The sequence below is a fragment of the Antrostomus carolinensis genome, unplaced genomic scaffold, assembly GCF_000700745.2.
Source record: "Antrostomus carolinensis isolate BGI_N321 unplaced genomic scaffold, ASM70074v2 scaffold52187, whole genome shotgun sequence".
Classification (NCBI taxonomy): domain Eukaryota; kingdom Metazoa; phylum Chordata; class Aves; order Caprimulgiformes; family Caprimulgidae; genus Antrostomus; species Antrostomus carolinensis.
This window is the reverse complement of record NW_010330529.1, coordinates 26,656-51,013: the sequence shown is the minus strand read 5'-3', so window position 1 is coordinate 51,013 and position 24,358 is coordinate 26,656. Positions and strand designations below refer to the sequence as shown.

Sequence of the window (24,358 nt, the reverse complement as noted above, 5' to 3'; positions counted from 1 at the left end):
AAAGGCATGTGAGAAGACATGCACAGATTTCACAACACAGATGTCACTACCTGCTAACAATGTCAGTAGGGCAGTCACTACTGCAGTGCAGCATCCATTTCTGCTGCCCACAGGATGAGGTATGTAAAAGCCTTTTCCCCCCAGTGACTTGGCTTTGTTTCTGTGTATCTGGTATGTAGGCGAGGAGTTCTGCACCTGCACGAAAGCCGTGGAATCCATGACCTTGGCTTGCCTCGCTGGCAACTTTCCCTCTGCCTCTTGGTGGTGGTAATCATTCTTTTCTTTAGTCTGTGGAAAGGCGTGAAGACTTCAGGAAAGGTAGAGCTAACATTGTCCTTCTATCTCAACTACATTCTTTGTCTCCTTTAAAAAGCCTCCTAATTTTAGAAAGCAAGACACTAAATCACTGCTTCTGAGGTATCCTTGGGCACCAAAACATATGAGAGGCCTTCATACATGTACTGTGGAAACACACAATCCAAATTCAGCCTTAATTTCATTGACAAGTGTTGCTTGTGTGATGTTCTAACTGGAAATTTTATTAGCATATTATTTTCAATTCAACATTAGTGGTCTCATCCAGAAAGTATTTTGAAAGACTTTGAATTGTCTTAAATGTTTCTCCTATTCTTAGCCAAATGCGCTGATGTTTTGATGGTTTAAGATGTTTTGGTTTTATTATACAAACTGCCATGACAAGAGAAAAATCTGATCAAAGTAATTTGAAATTACTCTTTGACATCCCTCAGAAAACACCTCAGCTGAAATTCTAGGGTTGCATACATCTGCGAGCTTTTCGTGCAATTTTATGAAAGCATCACCTAATATCAGGCAACGACTGACCTTGTTTAGTAAATGAATATATAGCTGCACAGCTAATCACACACAGGTAATGTATAAGCACTCCAAGTCTTCTGTTTATCAAAACTGTCTTCTACTGGTATCTGTTAATATACATACATAAAGACTCATGATATATAACAGCATTTCACCCCAGACATCCTATAAAGAGCTTCTCCATCAAACTGCACAGACAAAACCAAGAAAGTGTCAGCTAAGAATATTTTTCACACATTTTTAAATCTTCTGTACCAGCTGATTAACCTTTGGGATCTCTGTTGTTTGCAGGTTGTTTGGATAACAGCCACTTTGCCTTATGTTGTATTATTTGTCTTGTTAATACATGGAATAACCCTGCCTGGTGCATACAATGGAATCAATGCATACCTGCACATAGATTTCAGAAGATTAAAAGAAGCCACAGTAAGTGCACTCTTCTGCTCTCATTCCCTTGTTATTATTAAACCTGTTGCCCCTGTGATTAAAAAATGAAAATATTAGAGCTAATTTCTGAAATTTTACAGCCACATTTCTGTTTTTGCATAAGCACTAGTCCACTGGCCCTGACAGTCTAACTTTCCAACACTGTCTGTAACAGGACTATCCCAGCCTGAACCCAAACTGTTCTGATCACAAAAAAAAAACCTGTACAAAGGGGGTTTCGTGTGTGGCAGTCCCTTAGAGTCCATGCTTTGACTGTGCAAACTGCAGTATCGTTTACACATGAAAAGTGAGTCAGGCAAAAATTCAGTTCTCAAAAGGCTAAGAATTCCCTCAAGAAGAAAATTTTGCTTTTTGATTCACTAGGTTAAATATTAACCTGATAAACAAAAACCTGGCCTATGAAAACCTTCTAAGCATACTGGCAGAACTCACCTAATCATAGTCCTTCATACAAATGAGGCTGGAAACTAACCTTGGGACTAAGAATTATTTGATCCACTGTAAAGCAAGATCTACAAGTACAGTCACTGACTCATTAAATCACCAGCATTTCAGACCTACCAAGAACAATGATCTGGTGACTACAGATAGATCTTACCACTGTGCTGTTCTAAAAATATCATAAATCATCTATAAGACAGTGGTACCTCTGCAGATGGGTCACAAGGCCATTCAAACGGTTATAAAACTGAAAAGTGAGGACATAGTTCTACTAGAAGAAAATGAACTGTCTCAAAAATTTGCAGCTGTCAGAGATGTCTGTAGTCTGTACACAGTTGCACTGTACATTTCCTATGCATCCTATCTTGATTTTTCCTGAATAATTAAACAGGAAGAAAAAGACCTTGAGTATCAGAATACAGACCTATTTTATATACTCTTGGCAAAACAATCCTTCCTTGGTTTTGTAATACTACATTTGGAATCTGGCATTTCTACAACAACAGAAGTTATCAGCAGAACCCAGACCCCATCTCACTCCATTTTGGAATACTCAAACCAAACTTCAAATATGGGATTTTCATCATACACCTTTGTCACCAAGGCAGTAGCCACCTCAGTAGTGCACTCATGCATACACATAAATACAACGATGCAAGGATGGACAAAGCAGGTGCTTAAGTTTTTCTTAAGTGCTGTTTGGGAAAAGATTAAGTTTAAGCTTAAGTTTTTCTTAAGTGCTGTTTGGGAAAAAACATTACAAAGTTCAACTAGATGTCTGTGGAGCTGGGCCAGCATGCATCAGCTCAGAATCTAGGCCTCTATAATCATAGCTGCCTTCTGCTTTTGGGAGGATATTCTGTGCACTGCTCTTTCTTGGCTTAATATTTCTGCAGCTGTTATTTAGATGACCCTAAAGTTATTCATTTCTAAGACTAAGTTTTTCAGACAACAACAACAAAAAAGTTACTCTAGAATAATAAAAGACTAAAGATCAGTTATAAGGAGAAGTTTCACTAATTGCTTTGTCACATCAATCCTTCTCCTGCTCCGAGATTGATATCTGCTGCTGCAATAGGCTTGTGTGTTTAATCTTTGTCCTCAGGCTCCAAACAATAAACTCCTGCTTTAGTTCTATGTCAGTGTATCCCTGAATCTTTCTAATTCAGTGTTTTTCCTCCCAAATGAGGAATCTAACAAAGAAACATCGTAAGTAACAAACAGTAATGACCTGCAGAGGGCTTGGCCAATGCTGTTTGAAAAGACCTTAGAACATCTCGATCAATGTCAAGGTCTGCCTCATTTTATAGGGCCACATACTGCACAGCACTGGGCAAGCCCTAAGACATCTTAGTTGCAGGGATACTGAATCCACAGAGTGTCCCTACAAAAAGGATAGAAAAATATTAAACTGAGAACCTCTTAACTAGATTAATGTCTAGTTATGTTCCTTGCTGAAAGTCCAGAAGCTTCAAAGCCATAATACTAATCTCCACTGCACAAATGGATATATTAACATCCATGTAAAACAGCAGCTACGCTTCTGTTCTGCTAAAGGAATCAGTGTTAAATACAGGGTTAAATCAGACATGAGGAAGACACTTGCTCCTTCATACACCTTAACAAGTTTCCTGAGGATTATGTAACATCTGGGGATGCACACCATGTTTTCTCTCCACACAGCACAGTAATTCTTTAAATCCACATACATGAGAAAGAATATGCACTAAAGTTATAATGGCATAAACAACCATGAAGAAAGCTGGAAAGACTGATGACTGCCTCCTGTAAAATGTTTCTATTTTTCACTTTTAATGCATATAAGAACAATATCCTACCATAAAATATATTAGACTATGCATCAATCAGAAGCCATTCAGCTGACGTGAACAGAACATGAGCATGAACTGCAGAACAACCAGCTCCACTGTCTGTTTCACATCCTGCTTTGTTATAACAAAGGGAATATTTTACATTTAATCTTAGTTATGAAGGAATTTCTGGGTTTTGCTCTTTTTTTTCCTTCACCTTGATCTTCTCAATTTGTTTCCTAATCAGCTACTATGAGGCAAGACTCTTACTCAACAGATACGTAAGCACATGCATAACTGCTTTGGTAGGCAGTAGGTGCTAACCTCTTATTTGAATGAGTAGGACTTAGGCAGATGCCTAATGGTGCTTGAATAGTAAGAAAGGGGAAGTATAATGAGTACAGCTTCACTGGCAAGACACGAAAGAGAGAGAGAACTGCTAAAAACAAGTGCCTTATGGTGGCAGCATGCAGATCTAGTTATACTTTAAGCAAAATTAGTTTTAAAAAATTTCAGGCACTTCATTAACAACACAAGTAATGGGATGTTTTAAAAAAAAACAAGAAGAATTACAGGAGGCTTTGCACTCCTCCTTCTTCACTCCTAACCATATAAACACTCTTCAGAGAGTACAACCCTATTTGATCTCAACCTTTGTGTGGAGATAAAACATTAAGATGTAACTGGGGATATAAAAGGAATGAGCAAGGAATTAATTTTACAGGATTGTTTTGCTATTTAGTAAAAGAGATCCATGATACCCAAAAGCCCTGTATGAACTGCAATTTGAGAAAAATCATCTGCCTATCCACTGCTCTGCAATAAACACATAGATAGTTCTTCATATTATCTTTCTAGTAATTAACTATCAACAGTTCATAAAATTAAGTTTCTCTACAAATCCAGAGTTCAATAAATGGTCCATAGTCTTCAGCAGGCAGTAGTTCAAACCATCTACCATCTATGTTGAGGGGAAAAAAAAATAGATCACTAGCATAAGTGCTTTTATATATCATGTTAGGATGGGATAAGATATTCTCTTTCCACCGGGCCAAATGTGAAAGCTTAGTATTAAAATCCCAGTGCAGATGGAGCTCATAAGCTGCTTAGATCTGTTAGAAAGCCTCTTCTGAATAGATACATTGGATCTGATTTTGTAGAGGTGGATGGAAGTGAAATCCAGTGCTTTCCATAGTTTTGAGCACTTGCCAGATTTAATCAAACATTGAAGATCTCATTTTGAGAAACATTGAGTACTATTCACTCCACTGACTTCATCATCCTTGTTGAAGATGCTTGTTTAAATATCTCTCTGTAACAACCAGATAAGTGAAACCTCCATTAACCAGGGTAAACTATTTTCAGGCTTCTGATTGAGGTGACCAGCACTGTGGCACTGTTCCCGATCACTCTCTGCACATCTTCAGTGCATGTTGGGCTGCAGAGTCACTTTAAAAAATGTTATATCATTAAAAACATGTTTTCCTTAGTGGACAGTTCTTAAAATGACCAAGCTGCATCTAAACTGAAATTTAATTACTATCACAGGAACAACTCCATCTCCAACTAAGTGGGAAAGGTGACAGATGACCTGCATGGTTCTGTTCACAGCATGTCAGTTGTGCTTCAGCTCCTGGAACAAAAGAGAATCATGCAAAGTGCATTAACAGTCCCATGAAGAAAACTCTCTTATGGGAAAGAAAGTGTCCTGTAACTCTTGACCTATTAACTATTTTTAGTTTTCTGGTTATACATTCCAAATGAACTTGGAACAAGAACTATTGGAAGTGTATTTCTGTCACCCGGGAGAAAATGCATGTAATAATTTCAGTACTCAGCAAAAGATTGGTGGTGCAGATCCAAGTGGTCCACCCCACCGTGGTAGCAGTGTGCACACACTGGGAACTTGCCCACTGCTTCAGCCCTTACCATTTCAGGGTAAGCTGTTCCAGACCATGATTGTGTTCCATGTGACATCTCATGGGGGCTGAGAAGCACTTACGCTCCCACGAGCATCAGTGCTGATCATTTTTCAAAAGCCAGTTGTCTTGCATACTCTTGCATTTCCCTGATGTATCCTTTGGCCTGAACTGACATTGACAATGTTGGTGTCATTATGCAGGTCTGGATTGATGCCGCTACTCAGATATTTTACTCCTTAGGAGCCGGGTTTGGCGTTTTAATTGCATTTGCCAGTTACAATAAGTTTGACAACAACTGTTACAGGTAAGACAGCCTATTCTTTCCTTACTGTTTCAGAATGATACTATTTTACTCTTAACTGCAGCTGGAATAAGTACTAAGCTATATTTTAATCTTCAGTCATTTATTAATGATGGTCAGTCTGATGTGGACATAGCAACCAACCCAAATCCTGAAACACTGTCTTCCTTACTGAAATTTTAGCAACTGGAACCTGCCAAGATATCCACTGTACAGCAAAACAGAACAGGATTAGGTTTGGACTTTATAGACCACTGTGTAAACTGTGCTTGTGTTTGCCTTTCAAAAGTACCATTAAGAGCAGCAGTGAACACAGGATGAAATCTTATTGGTCCAGGAACTAGCAGCAGCAGGATTCCAGTTTCCAGAAGTGTTTCTGGGCTTGGGGATTATATTTCTGATATTTTATGTGGAGCTCCAATTTAGGAGCTTTAAATCAAGCCAGTTTGTGTTTTGCTGAATCACCACCATGCAAATTCAACCAGACTGCTCTATACCTTCTGAGAACTTCCAACATTGAGAAGTTCTGTTAACATTCCACTGTGGAATGAAAACAAGCATTGCTTTAAAATTTCCCGTAAAATATAAATTCAGAAAGTACACATAATATACATTGTGAACTGAAGGGTGGCAAAAAAAGAAAAAAGTTAAAGTGAAAAGGTACAAAAAAATATATAGATTTGAATTGCCTTACACACACTGAAAGACAAAATTGTGGAATACTTCTACTAACTTCATAGCTTTGTACTTAACTCAGAATGCCTCTATGTTGCCAGCTGATTATTTGCAATAGGTAATGTTACCAGGTTTGAGAACACTTCAGTTAGACTGCTAGCCACAGCAATCTTCTGAAGTAAGATTTATCATCTTCTGCAAATAACTTTACATTTATCTCATAGCAGCTCCTTATATAATTGGTTTTCTTCTGTATTCTAATTTTGCTCTGAAATGGAAAAAATCCACTTGAAACTAAGAAAACACCACAGGCTACATGTGAAAAGATTTATTTAGTTCTTAGCTTACTATATTTGTTCAGTGTTGCTTCATAAGCCTTGCCTTCCCTATGAGCGTAAACTCTAGTTTCATTAAATACTGTGTTTTAGTTCTAACCGTAAAAGCAAGCTTCAATTCAGTAGCATTTACAATACCTACAGATTTCCTCCTTTTGCTCAAATAACTCCATAATGTGGTGTCATATTTTGCTCAAAAGGCTTTCTTGGAACAGAACAAACTGAAAATAGTACTGTTTCCCAATGAAGGCCATGGCTCAGCACCATACTGGCCCATCTATGCTTCAACACACTTTCCTCGAGAGGAACAGTGTCAGTAATGTAAGGTAGGGTAACAGTATCAGGGCCAGAAAAGATGAGAATCTGTACTTAAATTATGATCTAGCTTTACATGCTAAATACTGAGAGCTAGCTGGGCTTAGTTTAGAAGATGATAAGCATCATTTAATCCAGTTATCGACTAAGTGGAAAGAAGCATTCTTCACTTGTGTAAGAACGTTTTTGAATTGTGGGAAACAAGAAATATTATTACTGTCTTATCAGTGCCAAATAGCTAGCAATTTTCTTCTTTAATAACTGACAATAATTTGAGCTTATGGGTCCAATCTGGTATCTTTCGATCCTGCAGCCTTCCCCCAGGAAAACACTTGAACTGCAGGACAAATTCTTCAGTGTTATCAAAATAAAGTCATATAAGGAAAAGGATTAAGTTTGTGTATAGCACCTATGTTTTTGGTTAGTGTAACTGATGAAAGGAAATAATTTACTTTCTGCTGATTAAACATCACTGATGTTCACAGAGCCACATCCTGTGTTCTAAAGGTCATATGCAGACCTGTGACACACCAGCCACTGTGCAGGTCAGGAAGACATCTAAAGATCTATGGCCTACTCACCTTCAGGCTAGGTTTGGCAATAGGGGTTATTAATAACCAGGAAAACTCATACATCTACGATAATACCATGGCAGATTGGTTAAAAAAAAATTTAAAAATCACAGTTTTGTCCAATCATTGCTATATAATGCACATTGTATAGGATTTAACCTTTGAACCAAATTCACTCTTGTAACAATCTGATACACAACAGTAGTGTTTCTTTCAGAAAAGCCTAACTGACTTCATAGAGGAAGGGACCTCATTACAGATTAAGGATGGTTATCCACTGCCATCTGAATGGCAGCACAGTTTGCTAAAATAATAACTGCTCATGTGAACTGATGAATAGTAAGGCTCTTTCACATCAGACCACTCTCTTGCTACATTAGGCCTACCAGCTAGGACAATGACACTACTCTTTAATATCTTAATATTTAATATAGTTTTGTTGATTGTTTTCAACAGAACTCAGTTTTAAATCAAAATAGTAAACAGAAGTATGTCATTTTCTAGCATAGTATGCTGATATGAGCTTTTGATCAGGATAATTGCCCAATTAGCATTTTCACAAGAACCGTCCTATTGCTATAAGACAATATCCATCCAGTTGTTAAAGTGGGGTTTTTTCACTGGGCTGTTCTTCTCTCCATCATTAGGGATGCTTTGCTGACTAGTACCATTAACTGTGTCACAAGCTTCGTCTCAGGATTTGCAATTTTCTCCATATTGGGCTACATGGCTCATGAGCACAAAGTTAAAATTGAGGATGTAGCCACTGAAGGTAGGAAGTTAATTTTATACTAGTTTTTTCCCCTTTTTGTCCACATTTTCTTTGCAAATGTGTTTATATTTGTTTCAAACAAGGGCATGAAAATCTCATAGAAGTGACCTGAATTAAATTACTTGGAACTAAAACTGTGTGTAAATGCCTTGCTGAAATGTGAACTCTAAATGGTATTGATTCATATCACCTCTACTGAACTGAGGTTCCCCAACACCCTGCCCCTCACCAGTCCAGCCTGTGTAACAAACTGGCATTGACCACTGCACAGTATCTTGAAGCAGTATCGCTGATCAGTGCCACGGGTCACTGTTCTGGATGGTTCTCCTAAGCTTGGCTGTGGAGTCCTTTCACTGGCTAACAGGTCACTCGTAATTTCAATTCCTGTATCTCTCATCAAGTCCGAGTTCTCTTGCCAAACAATGTAGTCCACATCCACAGGGTTCCTCTCTACTACACAGTTGAAAAACAGCTAGTAAGGTTGTGAGTCCCATAAAAGATTATTATAAGAGAATGGGATAGATTTATTTTTTTAAAAAATACAAAACTGTCATGAGTACATTATTAAAGTATTTTGGTTCTATTTTTGCTATAAAGCAAATTTTGTTTCAACAGCTGTTCAGTGTAATGTGGACTGACATAAAAGTCAACTTAGTCATAATTTATCTTATTAAAATTAACACTTTGTGAAGCTAAGAAACATAATTTAATAATACTTCCCCCCCCCCATTCTTTTCTGTTTCAGGAGCTGGTTTAGTTTTCATCCTGTATCCAGAGGCAATTTCAACTCTTTCAGGATCTACATTCTGGGCTGTGGTATTCTTCATCATGCTCCTTACTCTTGGCATTGACAGTTCTGTGAGTATTTTTTCCTTCTAGCCTTGACGTTTTTCCTTTACCGTTATATTATGTAACTGGAGAGGTACCAACCTTAAACAGGGGTTTTATTAGTTCAAATAAACATTCTTTACATTCCCTGAATCTTTTTTCACAGTCACAGCCAACTTACCAATAGCATTACACCTGGCAGTGTATTTAAAGACTCACAATATTTAAGAGGTTTAGGAAAAGATCAAATCTTTTACAAGCCAGCAAATAATTACTCACTGCTAGTTTTTGATGACCTTACACAGAGGCTGTTCATGAAAAAGTATGTAATCCAGCCTCCCCAGTATATTAAGTACATTTATTCATTATGACAGGAGACTGGAATTTATTTTCACAACTTCAGGGAGGGGCGAGGAGGGGAGGAGAATGCTTTCATTGGTGGAAAGAAATCAGAATTCATAACTACCTACATAACCCTGCAATTTCAATTAAAACTTGGAAAGTACCTTTCCTATATTGCAAAACAGTGTCTGGTGTTCAGCATTAACTTCTAGAAAACAAAGTAATTACATCAAGCTTCCTATGTAGTGATTCTTCCAGGTCTGTAAAGATTTTTGTCAAACTGGATTTGGTTAACCAATGCCTAACCTGAACCTTTGCTCAGTACATTTCCCCTAGGTGCTTGTTGTGGCTGTCTGTGTTGGAAATCTCTTCAGGCTTTTGGTTACTTAAGTTACTATAGCTTTTTCCCCACAGTATATTAAAATGTGCATTATTCTTCCCAAAGTACTGTCTACTTACTATCTTCGTGAGTCAAAGGGTCCACAGAGGATGGGGCTTATCAAGCCAACAACCACGGCACTTGATGTCCAGTTCCCTGACTCAGTTTTCCACCCCAAGAAAACAAATTAGACCTCAGAATGCAAGAGATTTACAGTTGGAATGTCAGAAATCATTCAGTGGTGGAGAATTAATTAAACAAGCTGCTTTACCGTCTTTGATCTACATTTACAACAGCCAGTAGCATTTAAACAGAGCTCTTGCCTTCCCTTTCTCAGATGGGCGGAATGGAGGCTGTCATCACTGGCTTGGCAGATGATTTCCAAATTCTGAAGCAGCACAGAAAGCTCTTCACCTTTGGTGTTTCTTTTGGCACTTTCCTACTTGCCCTTTTTTGCATCACCAATGTAAGTACAACAAAAGTTTCCATCAACAACGTACCTTAAAAATGCAGTTAACCTCATCAGATAGAAATAAGAATAGGCTCAGGTGACCATTTTTTGTTATAGATTTTAATTCTTAAACAACTTCATGGTCAGAACATTACTTTTAATCTTACCTAGATGAAGCTTCTCTGCTTTTTTGCATAAGATCATTAGCTATCAACTGAACCTACAAGTCTGTTCCAAAGAACTGTGGTGCTACTGTTGGTTTTGTGTGTTTTGCGTGGGTTTTTTGTTGGGTTTTGTTTTTCCCTTCCCTTGATGGGGGAGTGGGGGGATTAGGGGTTGGTTTGTTGTGGTTGGTTGGTTGGTTGGTTTTAAATCATATTAAAACACAACTGTGTTGAGTGCTTATTCCTGTGTGAGGAACTAAGAATTTCAAGTGACCAGACCCTTAGTTATTGGGCTATTCTTTTCTTGAAGCAAAAAAGAAGCATTCACTTCCTGTGAAAGGAGTTGAGAACAAAGATCTCCTCTCCTCCATGTGTTTCTTAATGCTCTTTCATGTACCTAGATCTTATCTCTTAATGCCATAAAAAGCACAATTATCTGGAACATCTGGTAACCTGTATTTATCACTACCATCATCCTGAATGATTTGCTTCAACAGGCTCTTGATAACTGATCAAAAGATGAGAATCACAGTGTTCTAGGTTGGAGAGAACTTTTTTTTTTTTTTTTAACAAAAATGCAAAAAGCCCTGTATGCAAAGATGCCAAAAGCATCAGAAAAGAACTCTGAAAGTGCATGTGCTGAATCTCTCTCCTTCCCTAGAAATGGTTTCCAGATCTTTTAAGATTACTGGAAAGGCACAAGTTTATAAACAACAGAGCTCTTTTTACACTAAAAGAATACTCCAATATCTTTACTCTAGGTTCCTCAAACTGAAAAACATTTGAGACACTAAAAATAGATATATCATTTAAAATGCCTACCCTTTTAATACCATACTATCTCCATTGTTACCTAAAGAATGGAACATGCTCCTTCCTTATTCAGAGTTTCAACAAAGTACAAGATCAAAAGAAACTCAGTGGTTAGGAAGCTGAACAGGTGCCAATAGGTGCAAATCCAGTGCCTTCAAATGAGTTAAAGTAGTTCAAACAACAACCAAGCTGTAGCTTTTAAACAATGGCACCTGTTTAGACTCCAGTTCACCCCAGAAGCTGGAACACACAGAACTGCCCAGACTTGTCCAAATGTATTGGTTCACAGAACTGAAGAACATTTCTAATGCGTACAAAATACAAAGAAAAACCCTTGTGATACCATCACATTAAATTAATCTGTTTGATTTTGTCCTCTGAAATTTTAAGGCTGTGTTTTCAAAACATGTTTCTTGCAAAACCATATTTGTCATTTGCTTTACTAAGTTTGATAGCAAAGGCATTCATTTAGAGCAGGTGTAGAGCAAAAACAAGAGGTCAAACTCAAATGTCATTCAATAAGCAACATTTTCTTTCTAACATAACAACCAAAGTTCATTTAGTTTCCGGACAAGTCCCCAAAGAATTAAAAACCTAGACAAGGTCTAAGTACTGTTCTCTCTATTTTTGTAAATATGCACAGCTGTTTCAGAAAACCATCTTTTTATAAGAAAAAAAGAAAATTGATTGATTGCAGAGCCTTAAATCACCTAGAGATCTACACAGGGAAAGTGCCATTTACACCATTAGTAAAAACACAGAAAATAATTCCTTTGCTCCTCCTCTTCTGAGCAAGCACAGCCAGATTATATTTGGTTGTACAAAAAGATTTTAATGAAAATCAACTGCAACTGCAAAGACTTCAGTTATTTACATGTGACAAAAAATGTTCTGAAACAGTTTATTCAGGTTCATTTTGAAACAAGTAAACATACCATGACCTTCCATTCCTTGTTAATCTAAATTAAATTAAATGAACAGTAATTTACACAAATTCATACCACATTATAAAATGGGGCAAAGAGTAGTCAAATTGCATCCAAAAAATTCAGTGAAAAGACTTTAGTAAATGCATTTACAGTTCTCAGTCATGAACCACTGAAGAACAGAAATGTGCTGTTGTGAAGGAAGATGATCTGGTCTGCTCTCTCCACTGAGCAAAGACTTGCTAATACCACAGCAAAGAAACTAAAGAGGGAAAAGCTGCTTCCATGCTGGACTAGAACAGAGACTTAACATGCAACTGCTCCCTTTGCAGGAACAGTGGAAAGAGATGCAGGCACTTTGGGAAAAGGAGCCATCAGTCCAAGACTGCAGATTCACTGGAGTACAAAATAATTTGCTTTAGGGACAAACAGTTATAATGGTTTGTGGAAACTCTTGTAGCACTCCACTCCTGCCAAAAATTTAGGAGGATCTTCATTAACTGCTGTAGCCAGGCCCTGTCCTACAAGCTGCTGCGCATTTCCCCAAACAGCCAGTGCCTTCAACTTCCACTGAAAACAGAGTGCCAAGAGTACTCATTAATCATAGAATCATCGAAAGGTTTGGGTTGGAAGGGACCTTAAACTGTGGCTTCTGCTTCCCAGTTCAGTGAGGACATACATGAAAGGAAGCCTCTCTAAAAGAGTTGCAAGTCTGATTTTACTATTTTGTGTGCAAATATGAACCTGTGTCTGCAGGATCAGTTCCATATGAAAATATATGGGTTAAGATACTGCTTCAAGTAAAGCCCATTTCTGTTAACTAGATACTAAACTACTGAGATGATTCTACTTGTCACTTCATTTTCTTGCATTTTTTAATTCCCCAATGCTAGGGTGGAATTTATGTGCTCACACTTCTGGACACATTTGCAGCTGGGACTTCGATATTGTTTGCTGTTCTAATGGAGGCAATTGGAGTTTCCTGGTTTTATGGTAAGCACTTCATTTTGCACCTGCAAAATCTTTTCTAAAATTCCAAGTGCTCATGACAGGCTTATACACATTGTTTTAAGGGAAAACAGCATAGCCTTGTCCACATGAAACCATGACAAGCCAGGTTTCATACAGTGATTTTCATCTGATTTATGAATAGTGACAGGAATGCAGACGGTCAGTGGGCCAAACTTTAAAACCCTGCACAAAGCCAAAGAAAACTGCCTTGTGAAGGAGACTGCAGTGGGATGGAAACACTGCTACTTCTGCCAGTATTTTGCAGCTGTTAGCACAGCTGATGACTTGCAGGAGCAGGTTTATACCTGGTAGTTTCACAGCAAGTAGATTAGCCTAAATACAGACTCACCTGTTTCTCCTTTCCACAGTTTCCCCGGGGCCAGTCTCAAGATCCTCCCATGCAATGCAAATACAGGTGGTTTGTCTTTATAGAGATTTAATAATTCCTACATTAGTCCCTTTTGTTTGAGACAATGTTCTACTAAATTGTAAAACACTAGTGGTTTAAATTTTATCTTATTTCAAAGCATAGCATAGAATATCCAATATCCTAGATACCAGAAATAATACTATTTCTATTATTTCATAGTAATTTATGCCACAAAAAGGGTGCAGTAAATTGTTTTATCCCACATATAACTGGCTTTAGGAGTATTCAGTTGATCTCTGGCGCTAGGCTGGAATCACTGTGTGCCAACCAGAGTGCAGTAATGTGCTACAGTACCCTGAAAAAAAAATATGGCTCACAATTTAAGTCGGGTCTCAAAAGATGTGCCCAGCTTATTAAATAACCTCCCTGGCCTTATTTGGTCTTTAATATTTTTCTGTTTGCTTAAGTAACAAATAAAAAGCAAGACACTTGAAACACAAGATTCATAAGAAAGAAGAAAATATTTTTTTTTCTTTCCCATTGTATAAATTACCACAATGGTGGCAAACAGCCACATTCACTGCTCTAAACCCATATGAATGCACTTGGATAAACTTAACTGGGAAAAGCCCAACAAAATGAAGTTGTGTTTTCCACCACAACACTGACTTTGGCAACACAGCAGAACACTGAGCCTGCCTGAGCCCAGTCCTTAGCCTACAGGAGCTTCAGAGTCTTGTGAAGTGTCCTGTATTGTCTCATTTCACCAAGGAAAAAACCCCAATCCCCTGCTATAAGTGACAAAGTTGACTACTACTACTGTCAGAGAAGTGAAACAAAGAGGTTAAGCAGAATACTGCTTACAGTAGAACTTTTACAATATTTGATTATATATATAACCTGCTAAACTTCTGATTACATGAGAAAGTATCTGGCCTGTGGATGTTCTCCCCATCTGTAATTCAGTATTTAATAGATGAGGTGTTTTTAAGTATCTAAAGTCAGCATTTCAAACATTTCCCTTTTCCTCTATGCCCCTAACCTACAGGAGTTCTTTTTATGTTCTAGCACTGACCCAGAGTTCAAAATTTTCCTTATACAGGAAGGTAGGGCAATTCATAACCTTAAACTTATTCACTGGAAAATATTCTGCCTCTGGAAGAGCAGAAATTACAAAGTGCTGCTAAACCACCAAAGCAAGCAGAAAAAAGCAAGTCATAATTTAATCTGAATTAGGCATATCTAGCTAAAGAAACAGTGAAAGTTATTTTTCCTTTCTTTTGGGGAGAATGCTATCAATTCTTTATCTTGTCACATACAGGGTTAAGTAAAATTATAAGGACCTCAAAAAGAATATCTCATGTTCTCCAAATAAAGCAATAGGATTCTACATCTTCAGTCTTAGACAAGTCATCTTACTGCAACAGTCCAAACTATCAATCATATCTGAAATTGCTTGCTGCTAGATTAACCAAGTTTCTTGAGCTCGTTTTCCTTCCTGACCTCCTCTTAAATCTCACATCATACATTCTAGTTGGTCACAACTCTTTTCACTATTACCAGGTTTAACATCATAGCAGCCTGGAAATCTTCCCATTGAAGTCTGAATTGAACTAGCTGCCCCGATTCCCAATAAGATTTTTCTCCTCTGAAAGTCATCTTTATTTCTATTCAGAGACAGTGTTTATAGTTAATACATGATTCAGAAGGTTCTTAGACATTATCATTCTAACTGCCATTTACCTCTGTCACTTATTTATCCATCCATGCTGCACCACCATATTCTTCTAGTCAAACAGACACTCTCCCAGTTAAAAACTGTTGATGAGTGCATGAGGTGAAAGAATGGCATTCACGGATAAAGCTGTTCAATCTACTAAAGAAATAGTTTTTAGCTTATTGTACTAATTCTGACACCAATATGAGTATGGCGCTAGCAGCTCATATGCTGTTGTCTCTCAAAATAGTGGAGGCTCTACATTTCACAGACAACAGTCTTAAATCCCTGTAAAAGAGCTGAATTCAGAAGAGGGATCATAGCTTAGCTTAGCAGAGGCATAAAAGTATTCTTCAGTAAGGGCAAGTTATTACCTGCTGCCATTAAAACAGGATTTACTGCACTTTACAATAGCTAGGCTTTGTATGTGGTTCACACATTAAGCCAGGATTAGTAAAATTTTGTTTATTTGTTGCAGCTTCTGTCCTTCATCATCCTTTCCTTTCTCCCTCCTGTCTCCCCATAACTGGGAAAAATCTCTGTTCATTTGTCTTCAGCAGCTGACAGATGTTCTTACTGACACAGCATGACCTGTTGCTTTATAAAGAACTTATTACAGCCCCAGGTGCTATTTAAACTGATTAAGTCTGGCATGGTCTTTTCTACCTCTTTTTTTCTGCCAGACCCCAGTTGACTTAATAACCCAGCTGAATATTAAGCCAGCCTAAAGGCAAGTGTTGACATTTTGGCACAGACCAAAAAGGTGGAAATTTATTTCAGATTATACATATGACCACTTACCATGAAGTTTCTTCCTGCAAAGGCCACCTATACATGTAAGGGAATGGAGAGCTAGCTTGTTTTACTATACAGATGCATTTTAGTTACGACCACTAGCTTGCTACCATTTTTCCTCTTGTGCAATCCTGGTATCATCCCTCTGATGAATATTCTAAGTAAAGCCAGACATCTCTCCCAGACACAAAACTGCTCTTCAGTTTCACTTGGAGGAAACTCTCTATTCAGTCAGATTTTAATGTGAACATCTCCCTGAATGACTAGAATAAACTCAGTATGAGCTAGCAATGATCTTCATCCTCACCTGTAATCTCATTGCTTTCATTTACTTAAATCATTTCCAAAAAAGGTCACTTAGACTGAAGTTTCAGAACAAAAGGTTCTATTTATGTGGATTTATGTGGGGGGGGGGTGGAATCTAAGGTCAATTGTTTGATTTTGCAAAAGGGAAAAATTAACCAAGGACTGAGTGCTAGTACTCATCTTTGCTCACAGATGCTTTTGTATAGACGTGTGCCTAGCATGGGAGACAAAGTATGAATGCACACACTTCCAGAGAATGGAAATACAAATGGACCAGCAAACTCGGAGCGTTCACTGCACTGCCATGGTGGGGAAACCTTCCCCACTGTTGTTCTTGCTTTTCCACTAGCACAGCTGCCCCTCCTGGGAAGGGTACTGGTATGGCTCACTCCCTTACTGCCACCAGGCAAAGGCCACCACCACCAAACACCAGTATTGCTCCAGAGTTAGAAAGGAGACTTGGGAACAAAAAGGTATGGCTGGTGTTACTTCACTACATGGCTAACCAGCAGATACCTTGTGCTGTAGGATTTGCAAATTAACGCCACACAAGGGCTTTTATATTCTTTTTATCCCTTCTTTCTTATGTTCCTAACACCAACGATCAAACTGCATGAAAAACCAGTCTTTCCTCATCTTCTCCTGGACAAGGGCTTGTATGACTAGGGTTCTGCATTCGATAGACACATGCTTCTTAGGACATAAGCAGGAGACAGGTGTTGTCTTTATGTGCAGAAGAACAGTTCAAATGTAGTGAATTGATGACAGGATGGCTGGGTGCTTGTGGGTAAGGGCAGAGGCCAGCAAGGGTGACACTGTGGGGAACATTGTTACAGAGCATCTGATCATGGTCAGGAAGTGGAAGAAGCCTTCTTTAGGCAACTTAAAGAAGTGTCCAGATCAGACCACGGTTCTTACAGTTGAAAGTATGAGGAGCAACTTCTTAGCATAGATGATGGGTGGGCAAACCAGAAGTTACACTCTTTTGGATCTGCTACTTGCACTCAAAGATGAGCTGCCCAGGCACATGGGCAGCAGGCTGAACAAGTCAGAAGAGCGACCTGCCAGCATGTGAAGGCCAACACCATACTGAGCTGTAACAGAAGCATAGTTAGGAGATTAAGGGAAGTGATTACTTTCTTCTACTTAGCACTTGTTAGACTGCACCTGTGATACTGTGTCCTGTTTGGAACCCTCAGTAGAAGAAGGTGGTGTAAAACTGGAGAGAGTCCAGTGGTGAGCCACCAAGATGTTCCTGACGTGTGCTGGAGCATGTGCCCTGTGAAGAAAGTCTGAGAGAACTGAGCTTAGTTAGCCTGGAGGAGACTTAGGGAGGACCTGACAGCAGCCTTCCAATACCTACAAGGAAGTTATCAAGAAAGAGTCAGGTGTTTCACTGAGGTGCACAACAGGAGAACAGAAGACCATGATTAAATTGAAAGGAGGAAGATAATTACACACTGGAACAGTTTGCCCAGAGAGTACTTGCCGACTCTGTTCTTGGAGGTTTTCATGACCCAGCTGGACAAAGCCATGAGAAAGCTGTTCTGAATTGTACTGACCTTGATTTAAGCAAGAGGCTGAGTTAGAGACCTCCCAAGAACTCCTCCAACAGGAATAATTTGATAGTTCTATGATTTATAGTAATTCCCAAAGGCCAAAATATAGAATGGATCAATGAAGCAGTTTCACTACAAGTCTTCATTTGTGTACAGACTGTGTGAGCTCATACACTGTTACACACATTCACACAAGTAAAACTCAATGTGGGACAAAAAAGTGAAGTAACATTCACAGGGAAAAGGAATTAAGTGCAAAACAACTTCAAGATTTATTCAATATACCATTTTTCTTACTACTACATTATTTCAGTGTGGTTAATTTGATTTCTTGGATTCATTTAAATTGTAAGTATGGCATTATAAGCTTTATTACTAATTTTTACTCTCCAAATTAAAAAAAATTCCAAGCATATAAAACCAGACTGTGGCTCACGTAGTTAAAGAAGACAGGAGGGGAAAACAACACATACAAAAATTGCTTATAGGAATCCAAATGATTGTGGAGCTATGACACTACTTTTTGGAAAGACGCCAACAAATTATTTCAGCTCCAGACAGTGAGCAGTTTCACCTCAGGGCCAGGACCTGCTCAAGGCTTCTGTGCAAGTGAGTGGTTCTGAAGCCACAGGCTGAGCATACACAGCAAAGTGACTGACAAAGGTCTAGCAGGCAGCGGGTACAGGACCTTCACGTGACTTGTGTTCTATCTGAACTCTGATCTCTGCATCACTGAGATGAAAGAAGGTTGTCCCAATGCAAGGAAGGTAACTTGCATAGCCAAACCTACTTTTCACTTTCTTCCTAATCTGTTCTTTTTTACATATTGATTTAATTCCCTTGACAACACAGCATTATGTACATAGAGAACAGGCCAAATTTTCTGTGCCATTTAATAGACCATCACAGTGAAGAGATTCTCAGGCAGCTGCAGTACTTATTAGTTCAGAAATTACACTGAAATTCTCTTTATGTTCCATGTATTTAACTAGGACCTGATCGTAAATCATAAGTAATTCTCTCTTACTTGTCTTTCACTGGAAAAGCAAGGAGATCCCTATATTTAACACCAGGTCACCAGCAAGTAATCTGGAGTTTTGTTTGTGGTACACCATTTTCTTCCTGTAACTAAACAAGTCACTCACAGTTTCAGTTTATCCTACAGAATCACAAAAAAACTGGGTAAATGCTTTCAAGAACTGGAGAAAAAAAAAGCCCTATAGGTCCTGTCATCTGTATCTATGGCTATGTTCTACTTTATAGGTTGATTCTTAGAACTCTTATTTGAAGACATAGTACTGCAAAAGCACGCTGATGACAGAGCATGCTGAGAGCATGGCCTACTCATCCCCCATTTTCAGCAGAAACTGAACATAAAGCACTATTTGAGCTACAGGTACATCTGTAAACCTATGAATAAAATTTTTTGAGATATCTAGTCTAGACTTCTGCACAATGATAAATTTCACTCAGTATTCATAGCAGTTGAAATTCAGTCACTTTGAAGTTCACAGAAGGCACTGCAAATAGAATTTGATTAAATGTAAAGAGCATTTACAGATTCTTTTGGCTACTTTGCTTCACCTGTACATAATAGTGAGGGAGGGTGGAAATCAAAGAGAAGTTTACACTCAAATGCCCAGACTTCGTAAATACATTACATCCTGGCTGCATGTAAAGGACTCTACTCAAGCTGTCCTAATTATTTACATTAAGTACATTAAATAAATCCTACTGAACTAATCCACATGAAGAGAAACAATTATGATAAACTATACATTCTCTCTAACGAACAAATATTCATGGCAAAAAGCTGCATTTCTGCTGTTTACCTAGTAGGGTTCAGGATTAAAAGTAAAGTTCCTGAACACATCAAGTATAATAAATTACAAACTAATAGTCTGACATGACAGATTGCTTAGAGAGGACTCTTCTCTGTCAGCCAGTGTCTCTAAGACAAAGTCAGAGATTTTTTTTTCTTTTTAAAGAAAAAAGAGAAAGACTTTTTCTGCATTTTTCTATCAGCAATAATCATCTCATTCTAAAATACAGTGTGGAAAATAGTATGGGTTTAAATTAAACTTTTTAAGATACTTCATACTGGTAAATCAATTCAGAATAGAATCAATTAAAAAAATCTAGGAAGAATCAACCATTCAAATGGACATTTTACAGTCACCATAAAATGCATGTTTGCTTTGCATAGTAAATGATAGTAAATTACTTAATGCAAAAAAGTGTTCCAATAAATACTGAATTGGAAAGTGACCCACTGAAGATTAGAATATTTCCAGAAAGTCCAAAGCATGCAAGTTAACTTGAAGTAATATTACTAGAGGGAAAAAAAAAACAACAAACCCCAACATTTCTCACATCACAGCTTGATATCTTTGTAGACCACTCAAAATGTTTAGCCAGATCAGGCTAGTGCCACTCACAGACAGCACATCATACTTGTGGAGTGCTTCCTAGGGTAGTCAGCCACAGAATTCAGAAATGTGCAAAGCCCCTAAAGAATGAAAAGGCACTGGCAGAAATACCATTTCTTCCTTATTCACTGTTACAGAATTCAGTATGTTCTGAGGAACCTAGGACAGCAGAATTTTGTTTTCACCATGGCCTGCACAACATGACCTATTCTGACTTTGCAGTCACTGTCTAGGTAGTGTTTCTGAAGGGGAGCCAACAAGGTCAGAGGATCTTCCTTTCTGCATTGGCTGTGGAAAGAGATTTTCTAGATGAAACTAGTTACACTGATTTCATAGCTATTAATACTTCAACTGACGTAAGTACTAACTACACACTCACTCATCAACATACACACACCAAATCACAGGCTAGATGGATTCAAGGAGTATTACAGACTGAGAAAGGGGTATGTGCAGCTCTTTTCCCCTCTGGCCATCATGTCACTTGTTAAACACCTTGTTCTGGTGCCTCCATTTCTCTGCAGTGCAGTGAATCCCTGCAGGGAGGTAACATCTGAGTGACTTTGAATGCAATACTGTTACATAGTTTTCCTGACAATAGAAATCTTGTACATTACTTCTTGCATGCTAATATACAGAGTCTTATAACTGAAATATTGTATGTTACTATCAAGGTTTTGATAACCAAGCAACCAAGCCATCCATGTTTCTAAACCCATATTCTATATTCCCGGTACAATTAGCAGGACTTATCTTTGATCTGTGTCTTCATTTAATGATTTTCATCCTATCCTCTGCTATCTTAATTACTGCAGCAGGTAAAGTTTCTGACTACTCTTGGTTTTTGCTCACATGAGCAGATCATGTATGTTTTATGGTATCTACAACAGGTACATTGCTAGATACTTAGATTTATACAGAGGTAGCAATTTTTAAAAATTCTAGTTGGTATTATAATTTTCAAAAACACAGAGGATACTCTAAAAAAGGCCACTTGTTTCTAGCTAATGTAGTCTAGTGTGTACTTAGACTGAATAGAAGAACCATCTACCCAGTTCCTTGGAAAGGTGAAATTACATTTATCATAGATACAAAGAACATCAGTGATATTTAGTGAAACACTGAAAGATGAAGTATGCCAATAAGTGAAACAAATAAGCCTCCTTTGATAAATTAAGAATCATACAAATCTACCTCAATCAGTAAGCAGCTTGTGTGAATAATGGTCTGAGATCTCCTTCAGGTAATTCCTAATAGTATTGAATAATTAGTTTGCAATAATCCACAACTATAAAAAAAAGTATGTCCCATTTGCAACTTAAATTCTAGATATTTATGAAATGCCACTTTTCAATGGTAATGCTATGTGCAACAGACCTTAAGTGCTGACAGGCATTTAAGTTTTGGATACAGTGATGTTAAAGCCACATCTAGTCATTGAAAGGAGATCAATGTTGTTGTATGTCTTAGGATTTGCAAGTCATTATTGTTTGCTTTCTGAAAAAGCAGATGTTTTTGCGTATGCCAGCACCTCATGAGTTTAGATTTATGCCAGTCTGATGTTCACATCCCTTCTAGGAGTGGACAGATTCAGTGAAGATATTCAACAAATGATGGGCTTCAAGCCAGGCCTCTACTGGAGATTGTGCTGGAAATTTGTTAGCCCTGCTTTTTTATTGGTAAGTGTTGATAATTATTTTGTCATGGAAAGAAATGACAGTATGTTGCTTCCTAGAATATACTATAGGTACCAAGAGCAAGATACTCATTGCTATGCCTGATGTTGTCAGGATGAATACAGGACTCTCCAATTTAATTCTTTTTTCTCCTCAATGGCATTGGTTGTATTTTGTATAATACATTTCAGTTGTGAAAGAGAAGCCAATTTTGGCTGTGGTCATCTTCTGTTCCTTCACTTTAGGAGGACTCAAAGAAAGTAGCTTTTCTTAGGGAACACAGTGTTCTCCCTGTCCCCCCAGCAACTGTGTATTAAACATAAATCATTCTACTGGGAAAATAAACTAACCAGGGCTAAGAGATTGTGTTAGCAAGAATTTATTTTTCATTGGAGGATACCAAGATTCCTGAATTGTGGAGTGACACATTAGAATAACTAATATGCAACTACACCCAGTAATTATCTACGTGAAAGACTGAAGAGATGTCTTTAAATACCTTGTAAGTGATTTGATGTGAAAAATAAGTGCTTCACTACATTTGGGGGAAAACAATTCCCAGAGTGTGAATTTGGTTACTTTGCATAAAGGTTAGACTCAGAACTAGACTACAGTTTTATACTGGGATCTTTTCCTATGCATATTTGTAAATCAAAATGTCAGGATGAATTATATGGAAAATTGACCTCATTATGATTTTAGAAGACTATTAATTGTATTAAAGCTGTGCATTCTTAAAGCAGTACTGGTACTCCAAAAATATGCTGGGTAGCCTTCAGGTCCACTTCTTTTTTTTTATACAAAAGCTTCTGGCCCCAATTCATCATTAAGTACCTTCCAAGCATGTATTAATTATCCTTTTAAACACTGTTCTGTAGAGAAGCTTGTATGGAACTATATCCTGCAGCACTTCAAACAGGCTGACTCAAGTAGAACAGAGAAACACTGCACCAAGCACCTTTAGGTTTTGCACACTAGGAGACTGTTGAAAATTTAAATTTTACAAAGAGAAGAGTTTTAGCAAGCTAGCTAGAGAGAGCTGAAGTGACTGTCAGTCTAATCTTCAGGCACATCAAGATTTCTTGGTGAAATGCCCCAGTGCTTTCCTACCAAAGCCTACAAATAAAGGGACAAATTTAATCTGTGGGTAATGCATGTTTCAGCCATCACAATACACATTTTTTTTTCCATCTGAAATTGCTAAACTTGGAATATATCAGCCTCATTACTGGGTACCAATATATTTTAAAACCCATGGGAATTATATCATATTGGGTAGGGGACATTGGGCAGTTTTGTTATGGGTGTACATTTTCTGCACTGTCTAAAAGGCAACATGGACATTACAATCTTGATTTATAGGGAAAAGTAAATATAATTTACCTTCTTACAGCCTATCTTTTGGGTTCATTATTCAATACAATAAGAAAATAAAGCAAATTATATTAAATTGACCAAAATGGTTTAACTTAGTAATCTATAAGTGAAAACCATAAAGGTGGTTACTAGCATGAAAAAAGGCAGTCCACCATTAGCCCACAGAATTTGAAACCACAAATTCTAGAAATTTGGTCACTTGATCTAAGAAACAGCATTTTTATACCACCTGTATGAAGCCTACAAACTGCCTTACCAGAAGAGACTGAGACCATAAGCACAGTAAATATAAATTAAAAAAAACCAAAACCAGATAGAGCTTGTTTGAGATATATATAGTTTAGGATAATTTGGAAAAGGCTAGAAAATTGTCAGACTTCAGTATAATTCTTGCTCTAACAACCCCATGTGTGCTTAGCACAAAGTGGCCCGTTTGGCACTGGTAATGTATTACAGCAGTTCCTAAGGATAAACACAATCCTCTAAGATACAGGTAAGTTGGGGTTGGTCAGGTACCTGGTGTTAGGAAATATCTCCGTGAAGTTTTTTCTCCATGCTGTCTGCAGCTACGCGCATCATTCCAAGAAATACCTCAAAATGGAATTAGTATTTTTCTAACTGGATTTCACTATCAGCTTCCTTTAACCCACACCATTACTCTCCTTGTGTAGCCTTGGAAAAGCTTTGGCTCAAAACACTCTAATTTGAAATTGCTATATGGAGCAGAACATATAGGTCCAGAGAACCAAATCAAGGAACTCTGCATATTACACAACCCCTATGGATT

The 24,358-nt window shown here is 37.9% G+C and overlaps 1 protein-coding gene across 1 annotated transcript in view; it reads left to right on the top strand.

Annotated features, from left to right (window-relative positions):
- LOC104528803 (sodium-dependent noradrenaline transporter) overlaps positions 1-24,358 on the top strand; it is a 50,394-nt gene that overhangs the window by 20,359 nt on the left and 5,677 nt on the right. The window contains exons 5-12 of the mRNA XM_010172924.2: positions 180-318; positions 1,129-1,263; positions 5,659-5,762; positions 8,304-8,428; positions 9,174-9,286; positions 10,315-10,443; positions 13,225-13,324; positions 22,097-22,197. Of these exons, the coding sequence (XP_010171226.2) occupies positions 180-318; positions 1,129-1,263; positions 5,659-5,762; positions 8,304-8,428; positions 9,174-9,286; positions 10,315-10,443; positions 13,225-13,324; positions 22,097-22,197 (946 nt within the window). The remainder of the gene's footprint in view (positions 1-179; positions 319-1,128; positions 1,264-5,658; positions 5,763-8,303; positions 8,429-9,173; positions 9,287-10,314; positions 10,444-13,224; positions 13,325-22,096; positions 22,198-24,358) is intronic.